Raw genomic sequence first — 21,888 nt, forward strand, 5'->3', positions numbered from 1 at the left:
GCCCTCTGACCTTCTGCTGTGTGTTCAGCCAGGACTTTATGTTTACAAATCAAAATTACTGCCATCCTGTGCATGCACTTCTTCCTACCCAGCTTTGTATCTCTCCAGTTTGTCTCAAAAACCTGGCCACCCAACCTCCTTCGCTTAGGGAATACCTCCTGACCAGGGTCTGGGATCCAAGTTTCTCTTCTCCTGAGGCCAGCCTGCAGTTCCAGCAGTGTCCACTAATGAATTGTGGCACTATTGACTGCTCAAGCTCTCAGCCAATCAGACAGGCCAGCAGCCCTTGAAGACTGGACATCTTTTGCCATCGGGCGGTGTGGATCCCCAGTGGAGGGCTCTCTACGCGGGAGTCCTCCCCCTTTCTCTCGGGGATCTGGGGTGGAGGGTGCTACACGCAGCGGTTCCCTGCAATCGCAGATTGCGGTGGTTCACGGACCCCCAGCCCAACTGCTTGTTCTGTGGCACTGTGGGGTCCGTGGACCACGTGTATATTGGGTGTGGGCGTTTGCACTTTCTTTTTGATTTTCTTAAAAACATCCTCCTCTGCTTTTGGTTGCACTTCAGTCCCACGCTCCTGATCTTCGAGCACCCGGTACGGAGGAGGGAGGGCACGTCTGAAGACCTCCTCGTGGGTCTGCTCCTGGGCCTGGCCAAACTGGCCGTAAACAGGTCGAGGCAGAGGGCCGTGGAAGGGGTCGTTAGGGCCGACTGCCTGCCCCTCTTCCACGGTTATGTTAGGGCCCGGGTGTCCTTGGAGAAGGAGCACGCGGTGTCCACCAACACCCTGGAGTTGTTCAGGGAGAGGTGGGTGCTGCAGGGAGTGGAGTGCATTATTTCTCCGTCCAATTCTAATTTGATTTAGTCCCTACCCTCCCCTTCACTGTTTGATCACGCAGCACTGCCCTTTGATGTGAAGGGCACTGCTTGTCACTGGCCACCCGGGTGTTTCCTTTCTTCCTGGTGGTGGAAATTTGAATAAAGATTCGTGCACTTTGTGTCTCTCACTGTGTCTCACACCTGCACACACACACCATGGGTGCTGGGGAAAAATAAGCACTACCACAGTTAGGCGGTAGTGTGGGGGTTAAATTAAAAGAAAAAAAAAGAGCAGGAGTGTAAAAAAAAGAAAAAAAAAAGACTGGACATCTCTCATGGAGGGTCAGACATGCCTCTGCTTAATTTGGCCACTGACAGCAGGCGGGCAGTTATTAAAGCTGGTTGGTTTGGAGCTGACTTTACTGATGGCTGGGTAAATTCTCTGTAAAATGCAGCTCCAAATGGCCTGGCTGGACTCAGGATTCCCATCAGTGTGAATCAAATTTCCCCTACCAGAGGGAATACGATCATTCGGGAATGGGATCAAGACCTCCAATTCCCCTCCCGGTCGACCATTTTAAAGATTGGAGAACCTTCATTGGAGGGAGTTCAGGAAGATCTAGCCTATCATCCCAAATCTTTTCAACGGGTTGATATTCTCTCATAGAATTGGAAACAACATTCTAGCTGAGGTCAACTTGCTGCATTATGAAGGATCATGATAACTTCCTTGCTTTCATTCTCTATGCCTCAATTTATGAAGGTCATAGAATAGAATCATAGAATCCAGAGTGTGGAAGCAGACCATTCTGCCCATTGAGTCCACACCGACCCTCTGAAGAGCATCCCACCTAGACCCAATCCTTTTTTGATCCCTGTAACCCTGCATTCCCCTAGTCCACCTAGCCTGGATATCCTTGGACACTATGGGTAATTTAGTATGGCCAATCCACCCAACCCGCACATCTTTGGACTGTGGGAGGAAACCGGAGCACCCAGAGGAAGCCCATACAGACACGGGGAGAATGTGCAAACTCCACACAGACAGTTGCCCAAGGCTGGAATCGAACCTGGGTTCCTGGCGTTGGGGGAGCCAACGTACTGCTCCATGTGCCTTTTTAATCACTTTCTCAGCCTGCTTTACCATTTTCAATGCTGTGCACACATATCCCCGAACCCTTCGCTCCAGTACCCATTTAGAATGGTACCCTTTATTTGATATGGCCTCTCCTCATTCTTCCAACCAAAATTTTCACACTTCTCCATTGTTACATTTCATCCAACATGTGTTCTCCCATCCACCAACCTGCATATATCGTCTTGGGAGTCTATCATTATTCCTCCTCACAATCCACAACACTCCCAAATGTTTTGTCATTTCCAATTTATGACATTAACACAGGCAAGCAGCGTTCCAAATGCCAAGCCCTTGGCAATTCTGCGTAAATCAATCTCCAGTCTGAGAAACACTGATTCACCATTACAGTTCTCTGTTTCCCACTCGGTCAGTCTAATATCCTTGTTGCTTCTGGATCCCTATGGCCTTTAATTTTTCTAACCATCTTTAAGTGATGCTTTATGAGGAGGTCCTTGTACATAAATCACATCGACTCTCCTCTCTTTAACACATCCAAAGGCTCGATCAGATATGCTGTGGTTAACCACTCTTTATCAGACCCACTTAGCATCTCTGCTAATTTAGATTCAGTGTACAGCAGCAAGGAAATTATGCTAAATAATTATAAATCACTGGTTAACATGCCTCAGCTGGGGCAGTGGGTCCAATTCTGGGCACACACTTTCACAAGAAATGTCAAACCCAGAGGAATAGCGCAAGTGATGAGAGGCTTCAGTTACATTGAGAAACTGGAGATACATACCAATGCCTTTAATGGGAAGTTAAACAAACCAGCATGGACTGAATAGGCCAAATGGCCTGCAACAGGGCTAGGGTATCATGTGTCCCATGTAATCATAGGTAACACTGGTTTCCTTAGAGCATGGGAGATTTCATCGATGCGTTCAAAATTATTAAAAGTTTTGATAGAATAGATAAGGAGAAATTGTTTCCCTTGTCTAAAGCCTGGGAAAGCAGAGGACACAGATTTTAGATAATGGGCAGGGTGAGGATAAGCAGCTGGTAGTGATCTGGAACACACTGTTTGAAATGGAAACAGGATCAACAGGAGCTTTCAACAATGGATAGTTACCAAAGGGTTAACCAGTTGAAGAAACAGGATTTGCAGGTCTGTGGGGAAGCTTCAGGGGAGTGGGGCTGATGGGATTGCTCTTTCAAGGAACCAGCAGTTGTAGGATGGGATGGCCGGGCCTCCTGTGTTGTAACATTGCCATGAAACTTTCAGCTGTTGGGGTGATGAGGATAAGCCAGGAGCAGTTCGAGGCACACAGCACAATATAGTCATGCAAGGCAGAAGAGATCAATGCCACAACAGTGCAGTCATTGTGCCTGGAAATGACAACAGCAACTGACGTTGGACCTTCACACCAGTGACCTAACTGCAGCCAGTCCACATGCCTGGAAAGACAAGTTGAATTGGGATGTGTTGCAGGAACAGTGCTGTATTCATTCCACACTCTGAAGTGCTGTGTAAGCAGTGTTTTGGGAAAACAGGATTTACCCACTTGCTTGTTCCACTCACTTCAGCAAGAGTTTTCCACACTGAAGGTGATTTAGTGTTTCAGTGAACAGGCTCAGTGTATCCTATTCCCAATTGACAATGATGAAGAGAGTGTTGTAAAGTGTCAAATTTTCAAGCCATCACCAGGAGTGGGACAAAGAGCTGCTGAGTAAAACCAATCAAAACATGGCAATGCAAATAAATGGGAATAATGTTCTGTTTGGAAAAAAACAATACTCAATGTAAAATCTGAAAAGCATCAATTATAATTCCTATTCACTATGAAAATCAAATCACTCCATCTAAAAAAAAAACTAGCAAAATTGAGTTGACAATGTTCCCCAATTGATGGATTAAGGAGCTAGGAATACATGGTTCCTCATCCACAAATCTTTCATCCCCAACGGTCCCCTGGCAAAACACATCCCCTGGACCAGCAACTGACAACTCACAATAACTGGGAGGAAAGAACACCCTCTCTAACCCTATCAGTGCAGGCAAGTTTTGTTTTGAGCTGAAGGGTTGAGAGTTAAAGTCCCATTCCAGACATAAAAGATCACATCCGGTAATCTAGTGCAGCGCTGAGGAAGTGCAGCACTATGGGAGGCTCTGGCTTTTGGATCAAACGTTAGACCGAGGTCCTGTCTGGTCTCTCAGGTGCATGGTAAAGATCCTAAACTTTACCCCTTCAAAAAAAAATGCATGGGAGTTATCCCTGAACAAAACTGCCCCCAATCAATATAATCAGGCATAGACTATGTAACCATTATCAAGTTGGTGTTTGTGCAGCCTTGCTGCTGTAAAATTACTCTACGTGAAACGTACTTTATTGGCTTCAAAGCACTTGGGGACATTCTGTCCCAGATATTCTGCAGCATAGAAGGAGGCCATTTTAGACTACAACTGGAAACATTATTCAGTTTCACTTGCAATTTCCATCCTTCTCTCCCTTTCCTTGACATAATTGTTTCCATTTATCAGGATTGGCCAATATCCACCGCAAACCCACTGACTCCCAACCTGTTTCCAAAACTGATCCCATTCCATTCTCCCAGTTTCTCCATCCCCATCACATCTGTTCTGAGAATGCATCAACATGATCCTTTCCCCATCCACCACCACCCACTCTCCCCCACAAGGCCACAGCTGTATCTGATCCAGCTTCTGCAGTTATAGGGTCATACTGCCCTCCCCAATTCCCCCTCCCTCCCAAATCAGACATAGGGTTTCCTTTATCCTCACTTTTCACCCACTAGTCTCCACTTTCAAAGGATCATCTGCACCATTACTGCCACCTTCAGCACAACATCATCCCCACTGTCAGTACTCCACAGGGACCATGCTCTCCATTATCCCCTGATCCACTCCTCCATCACTCCTTATACTTCCTCACTCTCCCCTGGTACCTCCCCATGCAATCACAGAAAGTGTAACTCCTGGCCATTGCCTTCCTCCTTCCTCACTGCCCAAGGGCCCAACACACCTTCCAGGTGAAGCAGTGATTCATTTGTACTCCTTTCAGTCTGGTCAACTGCTCACAATATGGTCTCCTTTACGTTGGCGAGAGCTAACACAGACTGGGTGACCAGTTTACAGAACACCTTCGCTCTATCCATAGGGATGACCCCAACCTTCCAGTTGCTCACCATTTCAATAAACCACCTTGCTCCAATGTTAATCTTTCCCTCCAAGGCCCTGCTACAGTGTTCCAGAACAAGCTGAAGGAGCAACACCTCATTTTCCACTTCGGGACAGTAGCTCAGTGGTTAGCACTGCTATCTCACAGTGCTAGGGACCCAGGTTCGATTCCAGCCCTGGGCAACAGTCTATGTGGAGTTTGCATATTCTCCCCATGTCCGTGTGGGTTTCCTCCCATAGCCCAAAGATGTGCAGGTTAGGTGGTTTGACCATGCCAAATTGCTCATACTGTCCAGGCATATGCAGGGTTCCAGGGGTAGAATAGAATGTGGGGGTGGGAGTGGGTCTGGATGGGATGCTTTTTGGAGGGATAGTGTAGACTCAATGGACCGAATAGCCTGCTTTGAGGCTGTAGATGATCCATAACCTTACAGCCTTAAGTCTCAAGCTTGAGTTCCACAACTTCATAGCAATGACTACATCATGTCTGTCCTACCTTTCCCTTACATTCTGTTCCCTACAAACTCGCTCACTCCCCACCCCCCGCCTTGTCACATTTACTTTGCTCTTAGTCGATGGACCCATTCTCTCCTCCTCTCACTTTAATTTATACCCATTTTACATTTTTCACCACCATTAACAATTCCTTTGTCTTTTTCACTAGGCTCTACACCATTTGCTCCGCCTCGGTCAGAAGTAAGGTTCTAACTCCTTTTGTTAACTCTGTTTCTCACTCATCACATACTGCCAGACCTGCTGAGTTTCTCCAGTGTTCTCTGCAATAGAGTCTGCACCAACTGTCTGAGAGAGGAAGGTGGTCAATTCCACACCCCAATCTCCTGAGGTTGTGAAGTACAATTCTTTCAAAACCTGCTACTGGCTGGTTTCCCATCAATGCCTCTTTCCATAAGTACTTAATAAGAGGTGAAGATTCTTGACCCATCAACCAGTGGCAACAGATTCTGATATGTTCCATCACTTGAATAAAATCCATTTCTTGAACATGATTGTACCAATCCTACTCTTTAGTAACCTGATCTTGGAAATGAAGTCAACCAGGATATAAGGAAGAACAGAATCTTCAATGAGAACAGGCCTTTGGATTGACTGATTCCCATTTCTTTCTGACAGGTATAGTCATCACTAAGATTATTTCACTCTCGTTGTAAAGTCAAGCACCACTCAGAGACTATGTGCTGTGTGAGAAGACACGTTCACACATTGTCCTTGTTTCAAATTCAACAAAACAGGTAGCAGCCATTCTCTGGGTCGCTTTTCAGGGCAATCAAAGTCAACCTGCCTGGTTTAAATTTAAACAAAGCTTGGCAGTTAACTGTCTGTCAATCATTTAAGTGCCATATTTTCCATGGCAACATCTCCAACAACCAGATTCCACTTGCCAACCAACATTCTCCTCTCATACAAATAAAAAAAGTTAATTTCTGTTAATGTGGTATTCTGGCAGTATCCTGATGAGTACAAAACTAGATGCTTCACTAAAACCCAAAATCAAAAACATCCTCCATCTGTAATCGTCAATGCATTTCTCCACTCAGCTTCTGCTCACATCGCAGAATCTCAAAACTCTTCGAACTTGTTCATTGATTCAATAGCAGAGAGCCAGAACCGGAAGTCAACACTTCCAACGTGGCTTTGCTACTGAGTTACAGCAAGTTAAAATACACTAGCATTGCTTCATAATCAAACATTGCAGAACTGTGTTTTTTCTTGACAACTGCCTCATAATTAACTGCGTATTGCTGCTGAATTCTCACACACAAATGAATATTGAATTATTTTGCCTTTGTGCATCAACAGACCTCCATTGTGGGAAACGTCCATTGTCTTGAGTCTATCAACATTGAGTTCAGTGTACAATTTGACAATCCTTCTGCTTAATCTCTCCATACCCTTTAAAAAGGGAGTCACTGGTACACTGCCTCTGTTTATAATAGTTTGAAATCACTTCTGGTAAGAAATGAAGAATTGGTTTGAAAAGTTATCATAGGCTGGTCTTCCTCTCAGACAAGGAACCGCATGTGTCACTTCCTGACTTAATTATTCCAACCATATCATGTCCTCCTATTCCCACAGTATTTTTATCTTCATAGATTACATGCAGTTATGGTTTAGGGCTGCAGGCCAGAGTGAGAGAAATGTGTCAATAGTAAGACAGACTGGTTAGAAGATTCATCACCATTAGCGATGGTACAATAACTCACCAAGGCTCCTCCAACAGCACCTTCCAAACCTATAACCTCTACCATCTAGAAGAACAAGGACAACAGAGACATGGGAACACCACCACCTGCAAGTTCCCCTCTGTGGCACTTACCATCCTGACTTGGAAATATATCACTGCTCCTTCACTGTCCATGGGCCAAAATCTTGAAATTCCCTCCTTCACAGCATTGTGCACATGAGCTGCACATGGTTCAAGTGGTAGTTGACTACAATATTCTCAGTAAATGAGAATGGACAATAAATGCTGGCTCAGCCAATGACATCCGCGTCGGTTCATGACTCACCAGCCCAGCAAAGGCATGCTTGGTTAGCTCAGGGTGGCACAGAATCACACAGACTGGGTAAAGTCCCACTTTCCACCTCATTCTGCACGGAGTCAGCTCCTCCAGTTGTTCTCAAAGTCAATGGGTTCAGAACATGCCAACAGCATACAATAGTATGGGCCAAGTGCTTGAAAATAAAATATGAGATAGGTGTTTGACGACCAGCATAGGCACAATGGGCAAAAGGGTCTCTTTCTGTGTTGTAAAACATTATGACTCTTAAAAAGGACAAAACCAATCCAGACAGTGATGTCACTGTCCTGCTACGTTTGTGTTAAATGATGCAAGTACAGGATTTGTTTGTGATGGGTATCCCTGTGAATAAGAGGAACAGGATTTCTCTGACCAATATTTGCCTCTCCTCAGCTTCTGTTCTTCAAACAGATGATTGGCTAATTCTCACATTACTGTTTGTGGGATCTTGCTTTGTGCTAACGGGTTGTTACATTTCTCCACTGCAAGAGAATTCCATTTCAGAAGATGCTCCATCAGCTACAAAGTGCCTTGGTTCATCTGAGGATGAGAAAGGTGGGATAGGATAAAAATCAAAGTGTTTCTTTTCAGTATTAGGAAGTTAGACAACGGGGAGTGAGAGATTCAAAAACATGTCAATCAGACTGAGAAGGGATGTATGAAATTTCACTGCTTTGAAGTCTGGGGAAATATGTTAGAAGATGTTTTGAACACATGGGAAAAAGGAAGAATGAATAAATCTGTAAACTCCAAACTGAAAAGCACAGTAAGATTTCGCAGCAGTACAGAGCACCATTGACCAGCTAAACAAGAACATTCACCAAAGATTGAGAGATTGGAGATTGAAGACTGGAAAAGAGAAGCAAATTTTAAAAATGAATTGAAAGGAAGGGTCAATGCAGAGAGATTGGAATTCAGATTCTCAATGACTCTCTAGCAAGAATCTCAAAATAGCATTAAGTGAGGGAAGTTTTTCATGCAGAGTGTGGCAGGAGCCTGAAACGTGCTGTCAGAAGAGCTGGTGGAAGCACGCACCTTGGTGACGTTTCAGAGGCTTCTGGAATAAGGCCTGAAAGTTAGTTTTTTTTTTGGTTTAGTTGTGGCATGATGATTGGCACAGGCTTGACAGGCCGAAAGGCCTGTTCTTATGCTGTACTTCTCTTTTGTTCTTTTAAGCATCGAATAGTTTCTGGCCCATCAGATTTAAGCAACTTCCTCTTCTTAAATCAACAAGACCTTTTTTTAGTTTTCAACCTACATAGAGGAAGTTGCACTCAGTGATAATCAGCAGTACGGCAAAACAGGCAGCTGGGGGAAAGAAATCAGTTTTTCAAAGATTTAGCACGGTGGCAGGTGCACATCACCCAAGTATGAAAACACATCAGTGACTGGAGAGTTTGAACCCAATATCTGCACACAAAGAAATTAACACTTTCAGTATGACAAAGATACCTCCAGATTTTTGAGGGGGTGAGGCTGAGGGAGACTGGGTGTTGCACAGTGTCTCAGTTAAGTCAGCACAAACATTACAGCGACATGTCACAGAGAGCCAGGGACAATGAGTAAAATTCCAATTCCTGCTCCCAGTCAATGTCAGATTTCTCAGTTTCCAATTCTAACAAATCTTGAATAGCAACATGCTTAAGAACACCTCCAATTTCTTGGAATTCTAACAGAACAAACAAGCAGTTCTGTAACGCAAGGACAAAGAGTCTCTTGGATGTTAGGATCTGGGCTACATACAAAACATTTCCTGATGTGAACACTGTTGAATTCCGGATCAAATTGGGAATGAAGTGTTACTCTATTCTGTCAGATTTCTACTTGGTACCACCCCCATCCCCAGCCCTGCCAGACCTGAAACTTTTCAAAATCTCAATGCTGCTCTAACGCAGCTCTCCCTGTTTGCAATAGCTTCCCCATCGATAACCTTGCCTCAGCTGCTTGGGCCTAAACCTGTAAACTGTCTTCTCAAAAGCTCTCTGCCTCCTCCTATAAAACTCTTCAGTCACCCGTCTTGATGTCTCCTCATGTGGCTCACTATCAGATTTTATTTGACAATCGTTCCTGTGAAACACCATGGAACATTTTACAACCTTAAAAATGCTACGTAAATGTAGTTGTTGCAGAAGCAAGTTTGAGGGAAATTGTTCAGCATAGAGAAATAAAGAATGATTTGTATTTATATAGCACCTTACAACATTACTGGAGGGCTCAAAAATGTTTTACAGTCAACAACACACTTTGCAAACGTAGCCACTATTACAAAAAGGAAATAAGGCATCAAGTTCCATTTATCCAGTTCCCACAAACAAGTGATGTGAGAAACAGATCACATTTTGTCACTTGTTTGAGGGATAAATATTGACCGGGACACTAAGGATAACTCCCCTGCTCTTCTACAGATTGTGCCATATTTCCTCCAATATAAAGTACCTTACTAAAAGGTGCTTACCGTGGGGCAGCACGGTGGCTCTGTGGTTAGTACTGCTGCCTCACAGTGCCAGGGACCCAGGTTCAATTCCAGCCTCGGGTGACTCTCTGTGTGGAGTTTGCAAGTTCTCCCAGTGTCTGTGTGGGTTTCCTCCGGGTGCTCCGGTTTCCTCCCACTGTCCAAAGATGTGCAGGCCAGGCGAATTGGCCACGCTAAATTGCCCGTAGTGTTAGGTGCATTAGTTAGAGGGAGATGGGTCTGGGTGGGTTTCTCTTCGGTGGGTCAGGTGGACTTGTTGGGCCGAAGGGCCTGTTTCCACACTGGAGGGAATCTAATCAAATTAATCAGGAATCTAATCAAACAGATGAGGCTGCACTATTTAATCTCATCCAAAATGTGGCATCTCCAGCAGTCCAGCAGTGCTATACTGGAGCATCAATACTAACTTTCCCAACATAACAAATGAGTACAACAGAGGAAGACGTATAGCATTCTGTCCCACGTGGCTTTCAGCTCACTCCATTCACAGATATCCAAATATTACCGTCCACCCATTTTAATGACTAAACATTTTTGAGGACATGACTCAGGTACATCAATGTCTCTAAATGATTTTCCAATCGACACGCTGTTCCAATAAAACTCTGCAGTCGGAGTTATGCCCCCAAAGCTTAACAAGGCATTATCCACATCAGCATCTCATACTGCAAACATAGGAACTGTTACATGTGGAAAATGGAAACATGTTGCACTGATGCAGCAGGGTGCGTTCCCAAAGGTTTAAGCCTGTGCTGTCCCTGTCCTCTGAGTGTTTGATGGGTATATGGGTTTATGCAAAATACAATTGCGTTCAAGAACTTTAATCATCATTTCAGAAAACAAATTACAGCTAAGTGCAATGACTACAAAAATTAATATCACAAATGTTACCCCTGAACATTGGGAGGGACACTAAGGAGCTGACTCAGTGCCAATAGGCAAATCCTACCCTTCTCCTGGCTTAATGCAAAGTGGGAACTTTCCCTCTGTAATATGATCCCTACCTTTGATTTCCTATCCCCAGTTCTTAAAATAAGAATGTGAACTAACGGAACAAAACAGAGACTCACCTTTATTCGGTGTCGTTCACAAACTCAGGATTTCCCCAAGTGCTTTACAGCAAATGAGGTACTTTTTGAAGGTGTAGTGCGTGCTGCAGGAAGTTTATGCACTGCAGGATTACACAAGCAGCAATGTGATCATGACCAGATTGGTTCACAGACAGTCTTCGGTAGAGGGGAAGGGTGACGCGGTGTGCAGTGCAAATTCTAATTTCCAACCTTCACTGCAACTGTGTGGCCTGAATGATACAGAACCAGGCCCCTTCCTGATCTGGTCCTTGGTCTGTGCTTCATTAGCTGTCTAAGGATGGAGAGTTCATGGCTCTCCATAACCAATCCCAAGTGAATGCTCTACACATGGCAGCTATTCCACGGGCTTGACATTAGCTAGTCAACTGTGGAAGACATCGCAGGTTACTCCACTCCTCCAATTCCTCAATATTGAGACATAGCCTTCCCCAGCCAAAGTCTCTGGATATTGAGAAAAAGTGGGAATCCTACAGGAAGCAGCAAACTGTGGATTGAAGTCCCACTCCAGAGGCCCAAGTAAAGAAACCAGACTAACACATCCAGTGGATTGCTGGCTTTTAGATGAGATAACCGAACAATGCTCCATTTTCCTTTTTAGATTGACTTGAAGTATGCAATGGTTCCATGTTAGTTCTCCCCAGGATCTTGGACAATATTTGTGACTGAACCAACATCACAGACAGCAGATTATCTTGATCATGTACTTTAGTTCTGTGGGATCCTGCTGCGCACAAAAGTGGCTGCCCATTTCCTACAACAGCAACTGCATTTCATAAGTCCTTCATTGGCTGTAAAGCACTTGGGTGAGCTTTGAAAGGTGCTATATAAATGTAAGTGATTGCTTCCACACTTAGCCGAGCCTTACTGTTGCTCTGTTTTACAGTTCAGACCATCATAAAACAATTACCTTCTTAATTCCTTTCTCCTTGAGCTGTAAAGAGGAACAATTTCAGCACTGTCTCAGTCTACATTTCACTCCAGTGTTACTCAGTTGCTCCAAAACCTTGCAATGGTTGTAACAGAGAGATTGGCTGGGTGTAACTGGTGGGACTGTGAATGAAGAGGGGGCAAGCTCTTTCCTGTGACTCCTTCTTAAATGAATTGCTGCTGGCTGCTTTTCACAAGGTCATGGGAAGCTTTTAAATGATCAAATTACTCAGCACTTTCCCTCTCTTCAAAACAAATGCTACCCCATTCCAACCCCCCCACCCCCCAACAGACACACACACACAAACACAAAGCCCCACCCCACACACAGACACAGACACAGATACACATTCACACAGACAGATACTACACACACACAGACACAGATACCCCACACACAGATACTCACACACAAAGACACTGACAGATACATACACACAGATGCTCACACACACACATACTCACACACAAAGACACAGACAGATACTCACACAGACACACAGGAAAATTTGACCGTTCCTGGTGTTAACTCTCTGCGTCGAGGTGACAAATCAGACCAACCCCCTCCTCCAAAAATAAACCCGGAAAAGCTGCTGCCGGCGCTGGTTTGGCTGCTGAGGGTGGGTTTGTTTTGGTGGAAGTTTGTTTGGAACTCCGCCCTGAGGCGGAGATACTGAGACCGTCCCCAGTCTGTGTGTCACTCACCCTGGGAGGGCAGGGACAGGGACAGGGGGTAAACGGACCCGCCGCAGGGAGAGCTCTCCCCAAACCCCCAGCAACTCCCGTGTGCCGGGACAGTGACATTTCCACAACACAACTCCGCCTATACTCCCACTGGAGAAATGAACAGGCTGTTCATACCCCCATTGCTGTCCCTGCATTCCCCACCCACCCCTCCAACACTTCCCCAGGGGGGACACTGCCCGCTCCCTCAGAGCTGACCCTCCGACAGTGCGGTGCTCTATCACTCTGGGAGGGTCAGCCTGAACTTTGTGTTTATGCCCAAAAAGAAGAAGAAACGGACTAAGGAAAGGGCATGATAACCTGGACTGACAAGAGAAATTAGGGACAACATAAAAGCAAAAGTATACAATGTGGTGAAGATTAATGGGAAGTCAGAAGATTAGGAAGTCTTTGAAAACCTGCAAAGGATAACTAAAATAGCAATAAGGGTGGTCAGAACATGAAACATGAGAGTTGGTTAGCTAGTAATGTAAAAGGAGATAAATATCTAAAAGGTCAGACAGAGGCAAGAGTAGACACTGGACCACTGGAAATGAGTGATAATAAGGAACAAAGAAATGGTGGGTGAACTGAAAAAGGTACTTTGCATCAGTCTCCACAGTGGAAGATTCCAGTAGCATACCAGAACTTCAAGAGAGTCAGGGGCCAGAGGTGAGTGTAGTGGTCATCACTAAGAAGAAGGTGCAGGGGAAGCTGAAAGGTGTGAATAAGTCACCCAGACCTGATGGACTACACACCAGAATTCTCAAGGAGATAGCCGAGAGGATTGTAGAGATATTGGTCATGATCTTTCAGGATTCATTGGAGTCAGAGGCCTGGAAAATGGCCCTGTCTAAGAAAGGAGAGAGGCAGAAGACAGGAGACTGTAGGCCAGTTAGCCTGACCTCAGCCATTATTAAAATTGTAGAGTCCATTATTAAGGATGAGATTTACAGAGTACATGGAAGTTCATGGTAAAATAGAATGGAGTCAGAACAGTTTCATCAAGGGGAGATCATGCCAGACAAATCTGATTACTGCTATTTTGCAGATGACACACAGATAGGCTTTGACAGATGAGGAGAGTGGGCAAAGAAGTGGCAGATAGAATACAATGTGGAAAAGTATGAGAGCATGAACTTTGGTAGGAGGAATAGAGGTGAAGACTGTTTTCTAAATGGGCAAAGGCTTCAGAAATCTGAAGCACAAAGGGACTTGGGAGTCTTAGTTCAGGATTCTGTTCAGGTTAACATGCAGGTCCAGTTGGCAGTTAGGAAGGCAAATCAATGCTAGCATTCATTCCAAGGGGGCTAGAATACAAGGGCAGAAATGTACTGCTGAGGCTGTATAATTTTCTGGTCAGACTACGTTTGGAACATCGTGAGCAGTTTTGGACTCTGTATCGAAGGAAGAATGTGCTGGTGAAGAGCTTGTCATATGAGGAGCGGTTGAGGACTCTGGGTCCCTGCACTCAATGGAGTTTATAAGGATGAGAGGGATCTCATTGAACCTCACAGAATACTGAGAGGCCTGGATAGAGTGGACATGGAGAAGATGTTTCCACCAGTAGGAGAGACTAGGACCAAACGGCACAGCCTCAGAGTGAAGGATGACCCTTCAGAAACATGGCTGCAGGGATGGTGCAGGAGGGAGGGTTTCAGGTACATGGATAATAGGGGCCCATTCTGAGGAAGGTGGGACCTCTACAAACAAGACAGACTTCACTTGAACCAGAGGGGTATCCTGGGTGGGAAATTTGCTGGTGCTATTCAAGTGGGATTAAACTAGCTCAGCAGGGGAATGGGGACCAGAGGTGTAGTTCCAGTGCACAGGAGGATGAGAGTCGGGAGGGCATGGACAGGATTTCATGATCACAGGAATATGCTGGCAGACAGCAAGCTGGTTTGAAGTGTGTCTACTTCAATGCCAGAAGTATCCGAAATAAGGTAGGTGAGCTTGCAGCATGGACAGGTACCTGGGACTTCGATGTTATGGCCATTTCGGAGACATGGATAGAGCAGGGTGAGGAATGGATGTTGCAGGTTCCAAGGTTTAGATCTTTCATTAAGATCAGGGAAGACGGTAAAAGAGGGGGAGGTGTGGCCTTGTTCGTCAAGAATAGTATAATGGCGGTTGAGAGAACTTTTGATGAGGACTCGTCTACTGAGGTAGTGTGGGCTGAGGTTAGAAACAAGAGAGGAGAGGTCACACTGCTTGGAGATTTTTATAGGCCTCTGCAGAATTCCAGGGATGTGGAGGAGAGGATTGGCAAATCGATTCTGGGTAGGAGTGAAAGGAACAGGGTGAATCTTATGGGGGACTTTAACTTCCCCAACGTTGACTGGAAATGCTATAACTCTAGTACGTCGGATGGATCAATTTTTGTCCAATGTGTACAGGAGGGTTTCCTGATACAGTATGTCGAAGGGCCGACAAGAGGGGAGGCCACACTGGATCTGGTGCTTGGTAATGAACCAGGCCAGGTATTTGATTTAGTGGTAGGTGAGCACTTTGGAGAGAGTGACCATAATTCAGTTACATTTAGCTTAGCAATGGAAAGAGATAGGTACATGCCACAGGGCAAGAAGGACAATTATGTGATTAGGCAAGACTTAGGATGCATAGAATGGGGTAACAAAATGCAGGGGATGGGGACAATCAAAATGTGGAGCTGGTTTAAGGAATAGATATTGTGAGTCCTTGATAGGTATGTCCCTGCCAGTGAAAGGGAACCATGGTTTACTACAGAAATTGCATCTCTTGTTAAGCGGAAGAAGGAGACCTATGTGACAATGAGACGAGACAATGAGGCAATGGAGAGTTACTGATCAGCTGGGAAGGATTTAAAGAGAGAGTTAAGAAGAGCAAAGAGAGGACACGAGCAGTCTTTAGCAAATAGAATAAAGGAGAAGCCTAAAGCTTTCTATACCTATGTGAGGAATAAAAGGATGACTAGGGTAGGAATAGAGCCAGTCAAAGACAGAAGTGGGAAGTTGTGTGTGGACCCTGTGGAGATCAGAGAGGTGCTAAATGAATATTTCTCATTGGTTTTCACTCAGGGAAAGGAGCCTATTGTAGAGGAGAAGACTGAGATACAAGATATTCGACTAGAAAGGATTGAGGTTAGTAAAGAAGAGGTGTTATCAATTCTAGAAGGAGTGAAAGTAGACAAGTCCCCTGGGCCAGATGGAATTTATCCAAGGATTTTCTGGGAGGAGGAGTTGGAGCCTTTAGCTTTGATATTTGAGTCGTCATTGTCTGCAGGTACAGTACTAGAGGACTGGAGGATTGCAGATGTTGTGCCCATGTTCAAGAAGGGCAGTAGAGATGACCCAGGTAATTATAGATCAGTGAGCCTTACGTCTATCGTAGGAAAAGTTTTGGAAAGGATTTTAAGAGATAGGATTTATAATCATCTAGCAAGCAACAATTTGATTTCAGATAGTCAACATGGTTTTGTCAAAGGCAGGTCATGTCTCACAAACCTCTAAGTTTTTTTGAGAAGGTGACCAAGTGTGTGGATGAGGGTACGGCAGTTGACGTGGTATACATGGACTTCAGTAAAGCCTTTGATAAGGTTCCACATGGTAGGCTGTTGGAGAAAATGCAGAGGCATGGGATTGAGGGTGATTTAGCAGTTTGGATTAGAAACTGGCTTTCTGTAAGAAGGCAGCAAGTGGTAGTTGATGGAAAATATTCAGCCTGGAGTCTGGTTACTAGTGGTGTGCCACAGGGATCTGTTTTGGGATAAGTGCTCTTTGTCATTTTATAAATGACTTAGACGTGGGTATAGGTGGATAGGTTAGTAAGTTTGCAGATGACACTAAAGTTGGTGGAGTAGTGGACAGTGTAGAAGAATGTTACAGGTTGCAGGGGAACTTGGATAAACTGCAGAATTGGGCTGAGAGTGGCAAATGGAGTTCAATGCAGATAAATGTGAGGTGATGCACTTTGGGAAGAATAACAGGAAGGCAGAATACTGGATCAATGGAAAGATTCTTGGTAGTGTGGATGTGCAGAGGGATCTTGGCGTCCATGTACATAGATCCCTGAAAGTTGCCACCCGGGTTGATAGTGCTGTTAAGAAGGCATACGGTGTGTTAGATTTCATTGGAAGAGGGATTGAGTTCCGGAGCCACAATATCATGCTGCAACTATACAAAACGCTGGTGTGGCCACACTTAGAATATTGTATACAGTTCTGGTCGCCCCATTACAGGAAGGATGTGGAAGCATTGGAAAAGGTGCAGAGGAGATTTACAGGATGTTGCCTAGAGGAAGTTGTTATGAGGAAAGGCTAAGAGACTTGAGTCCTTTCACATTGGAGAAAAAAAGGCTAAGAGGGGATTTAATAGAGACATACAGGATGATCAGAAGATTAGATAGGGTAGACAGTGAAAGTCTTTTCCCTAGGATGATGACGTCAGCTTGTACGAGGGGGCATAACTACAAATTGAGGGGTGATAGATTTAAGACAGATGTCAGAGGCAGATTCTTTACTCAGAGAGTGGTAAGGGTGTGAAATGCCCTACCTGCTAATGTAGTTAACTCAGCCACATTAGGGAGATTTAAACAATCCTTGGATAAGCACATGGATGATGATGGGATAGTGTAGGGGGATGGGCTTAGATTAGTTCACAGGTTGGCACAACATTGAGGGCCAAAGGGCCTGTTCTGCACTGTATTATTCTATGTTCTAGAACGGAGATAAGGAGGAATTTCTTCGGCAATACCGTGGTAAATCAATGGAACTCATTGCCACAGAGAGTTGTTGAAACCAAGTCATTGAGTGTACTTAAGACAGAGGTTCTTCATTAGTAAAGGGATCAAAGGTTATGGGGAGAAGGCAGGAGAATGGGGTTCTGAAATTTCTTTTATTCACTCATGGGGCTCACTGGCTGGCCAGCATTTATTGCCCATCGCTAGTTGCCCCTAAGAAGGTGGCTTCTTGAAGTCCACGTACTATAAGTTAACCCACAATGTCCTTAGGGAGAGAATTCCAGGATTTTTCCCAAGTGACAATAAAGGAACGGTGATACCAGTCATGATTGAATGGTGGAGCAGACCTGATGGGTCGATTGGCCTAAATCTGTTCTTACATCTGCTGGTGTTATGATGTGCTTTTGCTTGTGACTGTGAAGTAAAAGTGTTAGCCACTAACCCACAGCTGCATGTGAACATCAAACCAGCCTTATGATTAGAACCATGAAATTCTGGCTGGCATTTCAGAGTAGTAAACAGGAATGGAGTTAAATATAGACTGAAAGAATCCTCCATGATCAAACACCAACAACTAAATCCATCCTCTTCAAGGTTGTTCCTCATCATTCAAACGATACAAACTGAGAATCTTCAAATTCCCTGAGCTAAAAGTTTATGAAATCCTCACATATCCAGAAAAAATATTCCTCTTTCAACATTTTCCAACAGTCAATATTAGCTGGTGACTCAGCCTCTTACTACTTCCAACAACAAAAGCAGAATTTACATTTATGTAACACCTTTAACATTGCAAATAATCTCAAGGTGTCTCTCAGGAGGACTACCGAGCCACGCAAGGAGATATTACAGCAGGCAACAAAGCTTATTGCTCAAACATTTCAAGCACCTGAAACAGCTGAGAAGTGGCAAGTTTTGGAAGGAAATTCCAGAGCTTTGGGGTTAGGCAACCAAAGGCATGACCACCAACGGCAACGTGATTAAAATTGGGGGAACCCAAGAGGCCAGAATTCAAGGGGCACATGGATCTTGGAAGGTCCTGGAGCTTGAGGAGATTATGTAGAAGGTTGAGGACAAGTAGTCTTTGAAAACAGATGAAGTTTTTAAAAATCAGAACATTGACAGTGAGTGAAGGGCAATTGGGATCTCCTGGAATTTAGGACATTGCACAGATTATAGAAAGGCATCTGGATGAGTATATGATTAGGATAGTTTTGGAGGGATATGGGCCAAATGCTTGTAAATGGGACTAGATTAATCTAGGATATCTAGTCGGCATGGACGAGTTGGACCAAAGAGTCTGTTTCCATGCTGTACATCTCTATAACTGTAAGACCCAGCCTCTCACCCACTGTAAATGAGTCAGTGCGTCCAGTCATCACAGAAACATTTCTGCTGAGATTCAGTGTAGAGATGGGCCAAGTTATTCCCACAGTAACAGAAGCAGAGTTGGAACATGAGATAGGGAACAGTTGCAGGATTTGATACTGAGAACTCAATGAGAATTCCATACGTCCGCCTGAACTCCACTATCATTGGATAACTCCTGTATCCCTCTGTTCCCCCAGATTGGAGGTTTGCTGCTTAAATGAACGCTGTTTTCCAACCACAATGACACATTCTCAGGACATCCTACTGGGTGCCTGTGCTCCCATCCTACCAAGCCTGACGAGACACCCACACAAAGAGGTGCAAAGCTGCACGTATCTTACAGTCATAGATCATACAGCACAGAAACAGACCCCTCAGGCCAATTGTTCATGCCGACATTAATCCTAAACTAAACCAATCCTACCTGCCTGCTCCTGGCTCAGAAGCTTCCAAACACATTTTTTTTAAATGTACTTATTTAAATGTCAACTCATAACCACCGCTTTCTCTGGAAGCTCAGTCCACACATGAACCACTCTATGTAAAAAAAAAATTGCCACCCATTGTCTTTTGAAATCTCCCTCATCTCACCTTAAAATTATGCCCCTAGTCTGAAAGACACCTGCCATTTACCTTGTCTATACCCTCAAGATTTTATATACCTCTATAAGGTCACCCCTCAACCTCCTACACTCCAGTGAAAAAAGTCCCAGCCTATCCAGCCTCTGCTTATAACTCAAACCTTCGACTCCCAGCAACATCCTGGAAAATCTCTATTGAACCCTCTCCAGTTTAATAATATCCTGCCAGGGTGACCAGAATTGGACACAGTTCTCCAGAAGAGGACTCAACAACATCTTGTACAACATCAACATAACATCCCAAGTCCTGTATTGAAAAGCTTTGAACAATGAAAGTAAGCATGCTAAACACTTTCTTAACCATCCTGTCTACCTGTGATACAAACTTCAAAGAATTATGTACCTGAACCCCTAGGTCTCTCTGTTCTACCCATTACCCAGGGCCCTACTTTTAATTGTATAAGTCCTGCCCTTGTTTGTTTTACCAAAATGCAACACCTTGCATTTATCCAAATTAAACTCCATCTGCCAATCTTGGCCCATTGACCCAATTGATCAAGATTTCTTTGTAATCTTAGATAACCTTCTTCACAGTCCACTATACCAGCAATGTTGGTATGCCTTCTATATTCTCATTCAAATCATTTATATAAATGACAAAGTGGGTGCAGTGTTGATCCCTGTTGAACAGGAATTGGTTTAACTCAGTTGGCTGGACTGTTGGTTTACTGAGCAGTGTGATGCCAACAGCGTGGGTACAATTCCCATCACCAGTTTGAGGTTACCATGAAGGAATCTCCTTCTCAAACTCTTCCTTGCCAGAGGTTTGGTGTCCCGAAGGTTAAATCACCACCATTCACTTCTCTCTAATGAGACAGCAGCCCCTATGGTCTAGTAAGACTTTGGCGATACAACAGCCCTGTGGAACACCACTGGTCACATGTCTCCAGTCCGAAAAACAACCTCTGCCTCCTGGCGTTAAGCCAATTTTGTATCCAATTGGTAAGATCACCCTAAATCCCATATGATCTAACTTTACTAATCATTCCTTACCTCTCCAAATGCATACAAATCCTATCTTTCAGAATCACTTCCAACAACTTACCCACCATGGAATTTAGTCCATAGTTCCCAGGCCTCTCCTTACACCCTTCTTAAACAAAAGGTACAACATTAGCCACTCTCCAGTCATCTGTCGCCTCACCCATAATTATACATGATCCAAGTATTTCTGCAAGACACCTGCAATTTCCTCGCTAACTTCCCGCAACATACTGGGATACAGTAGATCAACTCCCAGAGATTTATCCACCCTTATGTTTGCTAAGACCTCCAGCACTTCCTTTTCCATAGTGTGAACTGTTTTCAAAACATCAATATCTATTTTGTCAAGTTCTCTAGCCTCTATATTTTTCTCCACAGTAAAAGCTGATGCAAAATATTCATTTAATATCTCTCCCATCTCCTGAGTTTCAACACAAAGACGACCTCTCTGATCTTTAAAGGGCCCTACTCTCTCTGTAGTTGTTCCCTCGCTTTTAATGTACTTGTAGAATCTCTTTGGATTATCCTTAACTTTATCTGCCAAGGCTATCTCAGATCCTCACTTTGCCTTCCTGATCTCCCTCTGAAAAATGCACCTACACTCTTTATATTGTTCAAGTGATTCATTTGAACCCATTTTTATTATATGATTTTTTTTATTCTTGACTAAAACCTCAACATCTTTTTAATACGGTGGTCATTCAGTAAAACTATTTTTAGTGAGTATTTTCTTGAACAATGAAACTAAAGTTTATTACATAAAAGGATAACAATAAAACAAAACAAGCTATCTAAATGTAGAAGTCAGTTGAAAGATCTTTAAACATGCAGTTAATGAAAGTTACATCTATTCTCACACCAGCACTTTAGTTTCACATCCAGAGAATTTACTACCTCCATCTGAAATCTTTAAATCCAACTCCAATGATTATTCTCATTCTTTCCCGTGAATTGTCAAGTCTTCTGACATGGGTGGCACTGCAGCCTCACAGTGCCAGGGACCCAGGTTCAATTCCCACCTCAGGCAATTGTCTGTGTGGAGTTTGCACATTCTCCCGTGTCTGCGTGGGTTTCCTCCGGGTGCTCCGGTTTCCTCCCACAGTCCAAAAATGTGCAGGTTAGGTGAATTGGCCGTGCTAAATTGCCCGTAGTGTTAGGTGAAAGGGTAAATGTAGGGGAATGGGTCTGGGTGGGTTGCGCTTCGGTTGGTCGGTGTGGACTCGTTGGGCCGAAGGGCCTGTTTCCACACTGTAAGTAATCTAATGACTGAGAGCTTAGACTTTCTCAGCTTTTTAATAACCTGCCCATTTCTAACTGAACAGT

At 44.2% G+C, this 21,888-nt stretch overlaps 1 protein-coding gene across 10 annotated transcripts in view; it reads right to left on the reverse strand.

Annotated features, from left to right (window-relative positions):
* The window catches only part of tfeb (transcription factor EB), a 137,726-nt gene that overhangs the window by 63,252 nt on the left and 52,586 nt on the right, over positions 1 to 21,888 (reverse strand). Inside the window, exon 1 of one of the 10 annotated variants that reach the window (XM_043716319.2) lies at positions 12,619 to 12,718. The exons of 8 other annotated variants lie outside the window; for them this stretch is intronic. Coding sequence is in view for 1 of the 2 variants with exons in the window: in XM_087973412.1 (XP_087829538.1) it covers positions 7,625 to 7,641 (17 nt within the window). In the remaining variant the exon portion in view is untranslated. Of the gene's footprint in view, positions 1 to 7,624; positions 7,709 to 12,618; positions 12,719 to 21,888 lie in introns of those variants that run through there. One more of the 10 variants, XM_087973412.1, reaches the window with a different exon arrangement.

Source organism: Chiloscyllium plagiosum, unplaced genomic scaffold, assembly GCF_037043375.1.
Source record: "Chiloscyllium plagiosum isolate Xiang-an unplaced genomic scaffold, Cpla_swu_hap1 HiC_scaffold_26, whole genome shotgun sequence".
NCBI lineage: Eukaryota > Metazoa > Chordata > Chondrichthyes > Orectolobiformes > Hemiscylliidae > Chiloscyllium > Chiloscyllium plagiosum.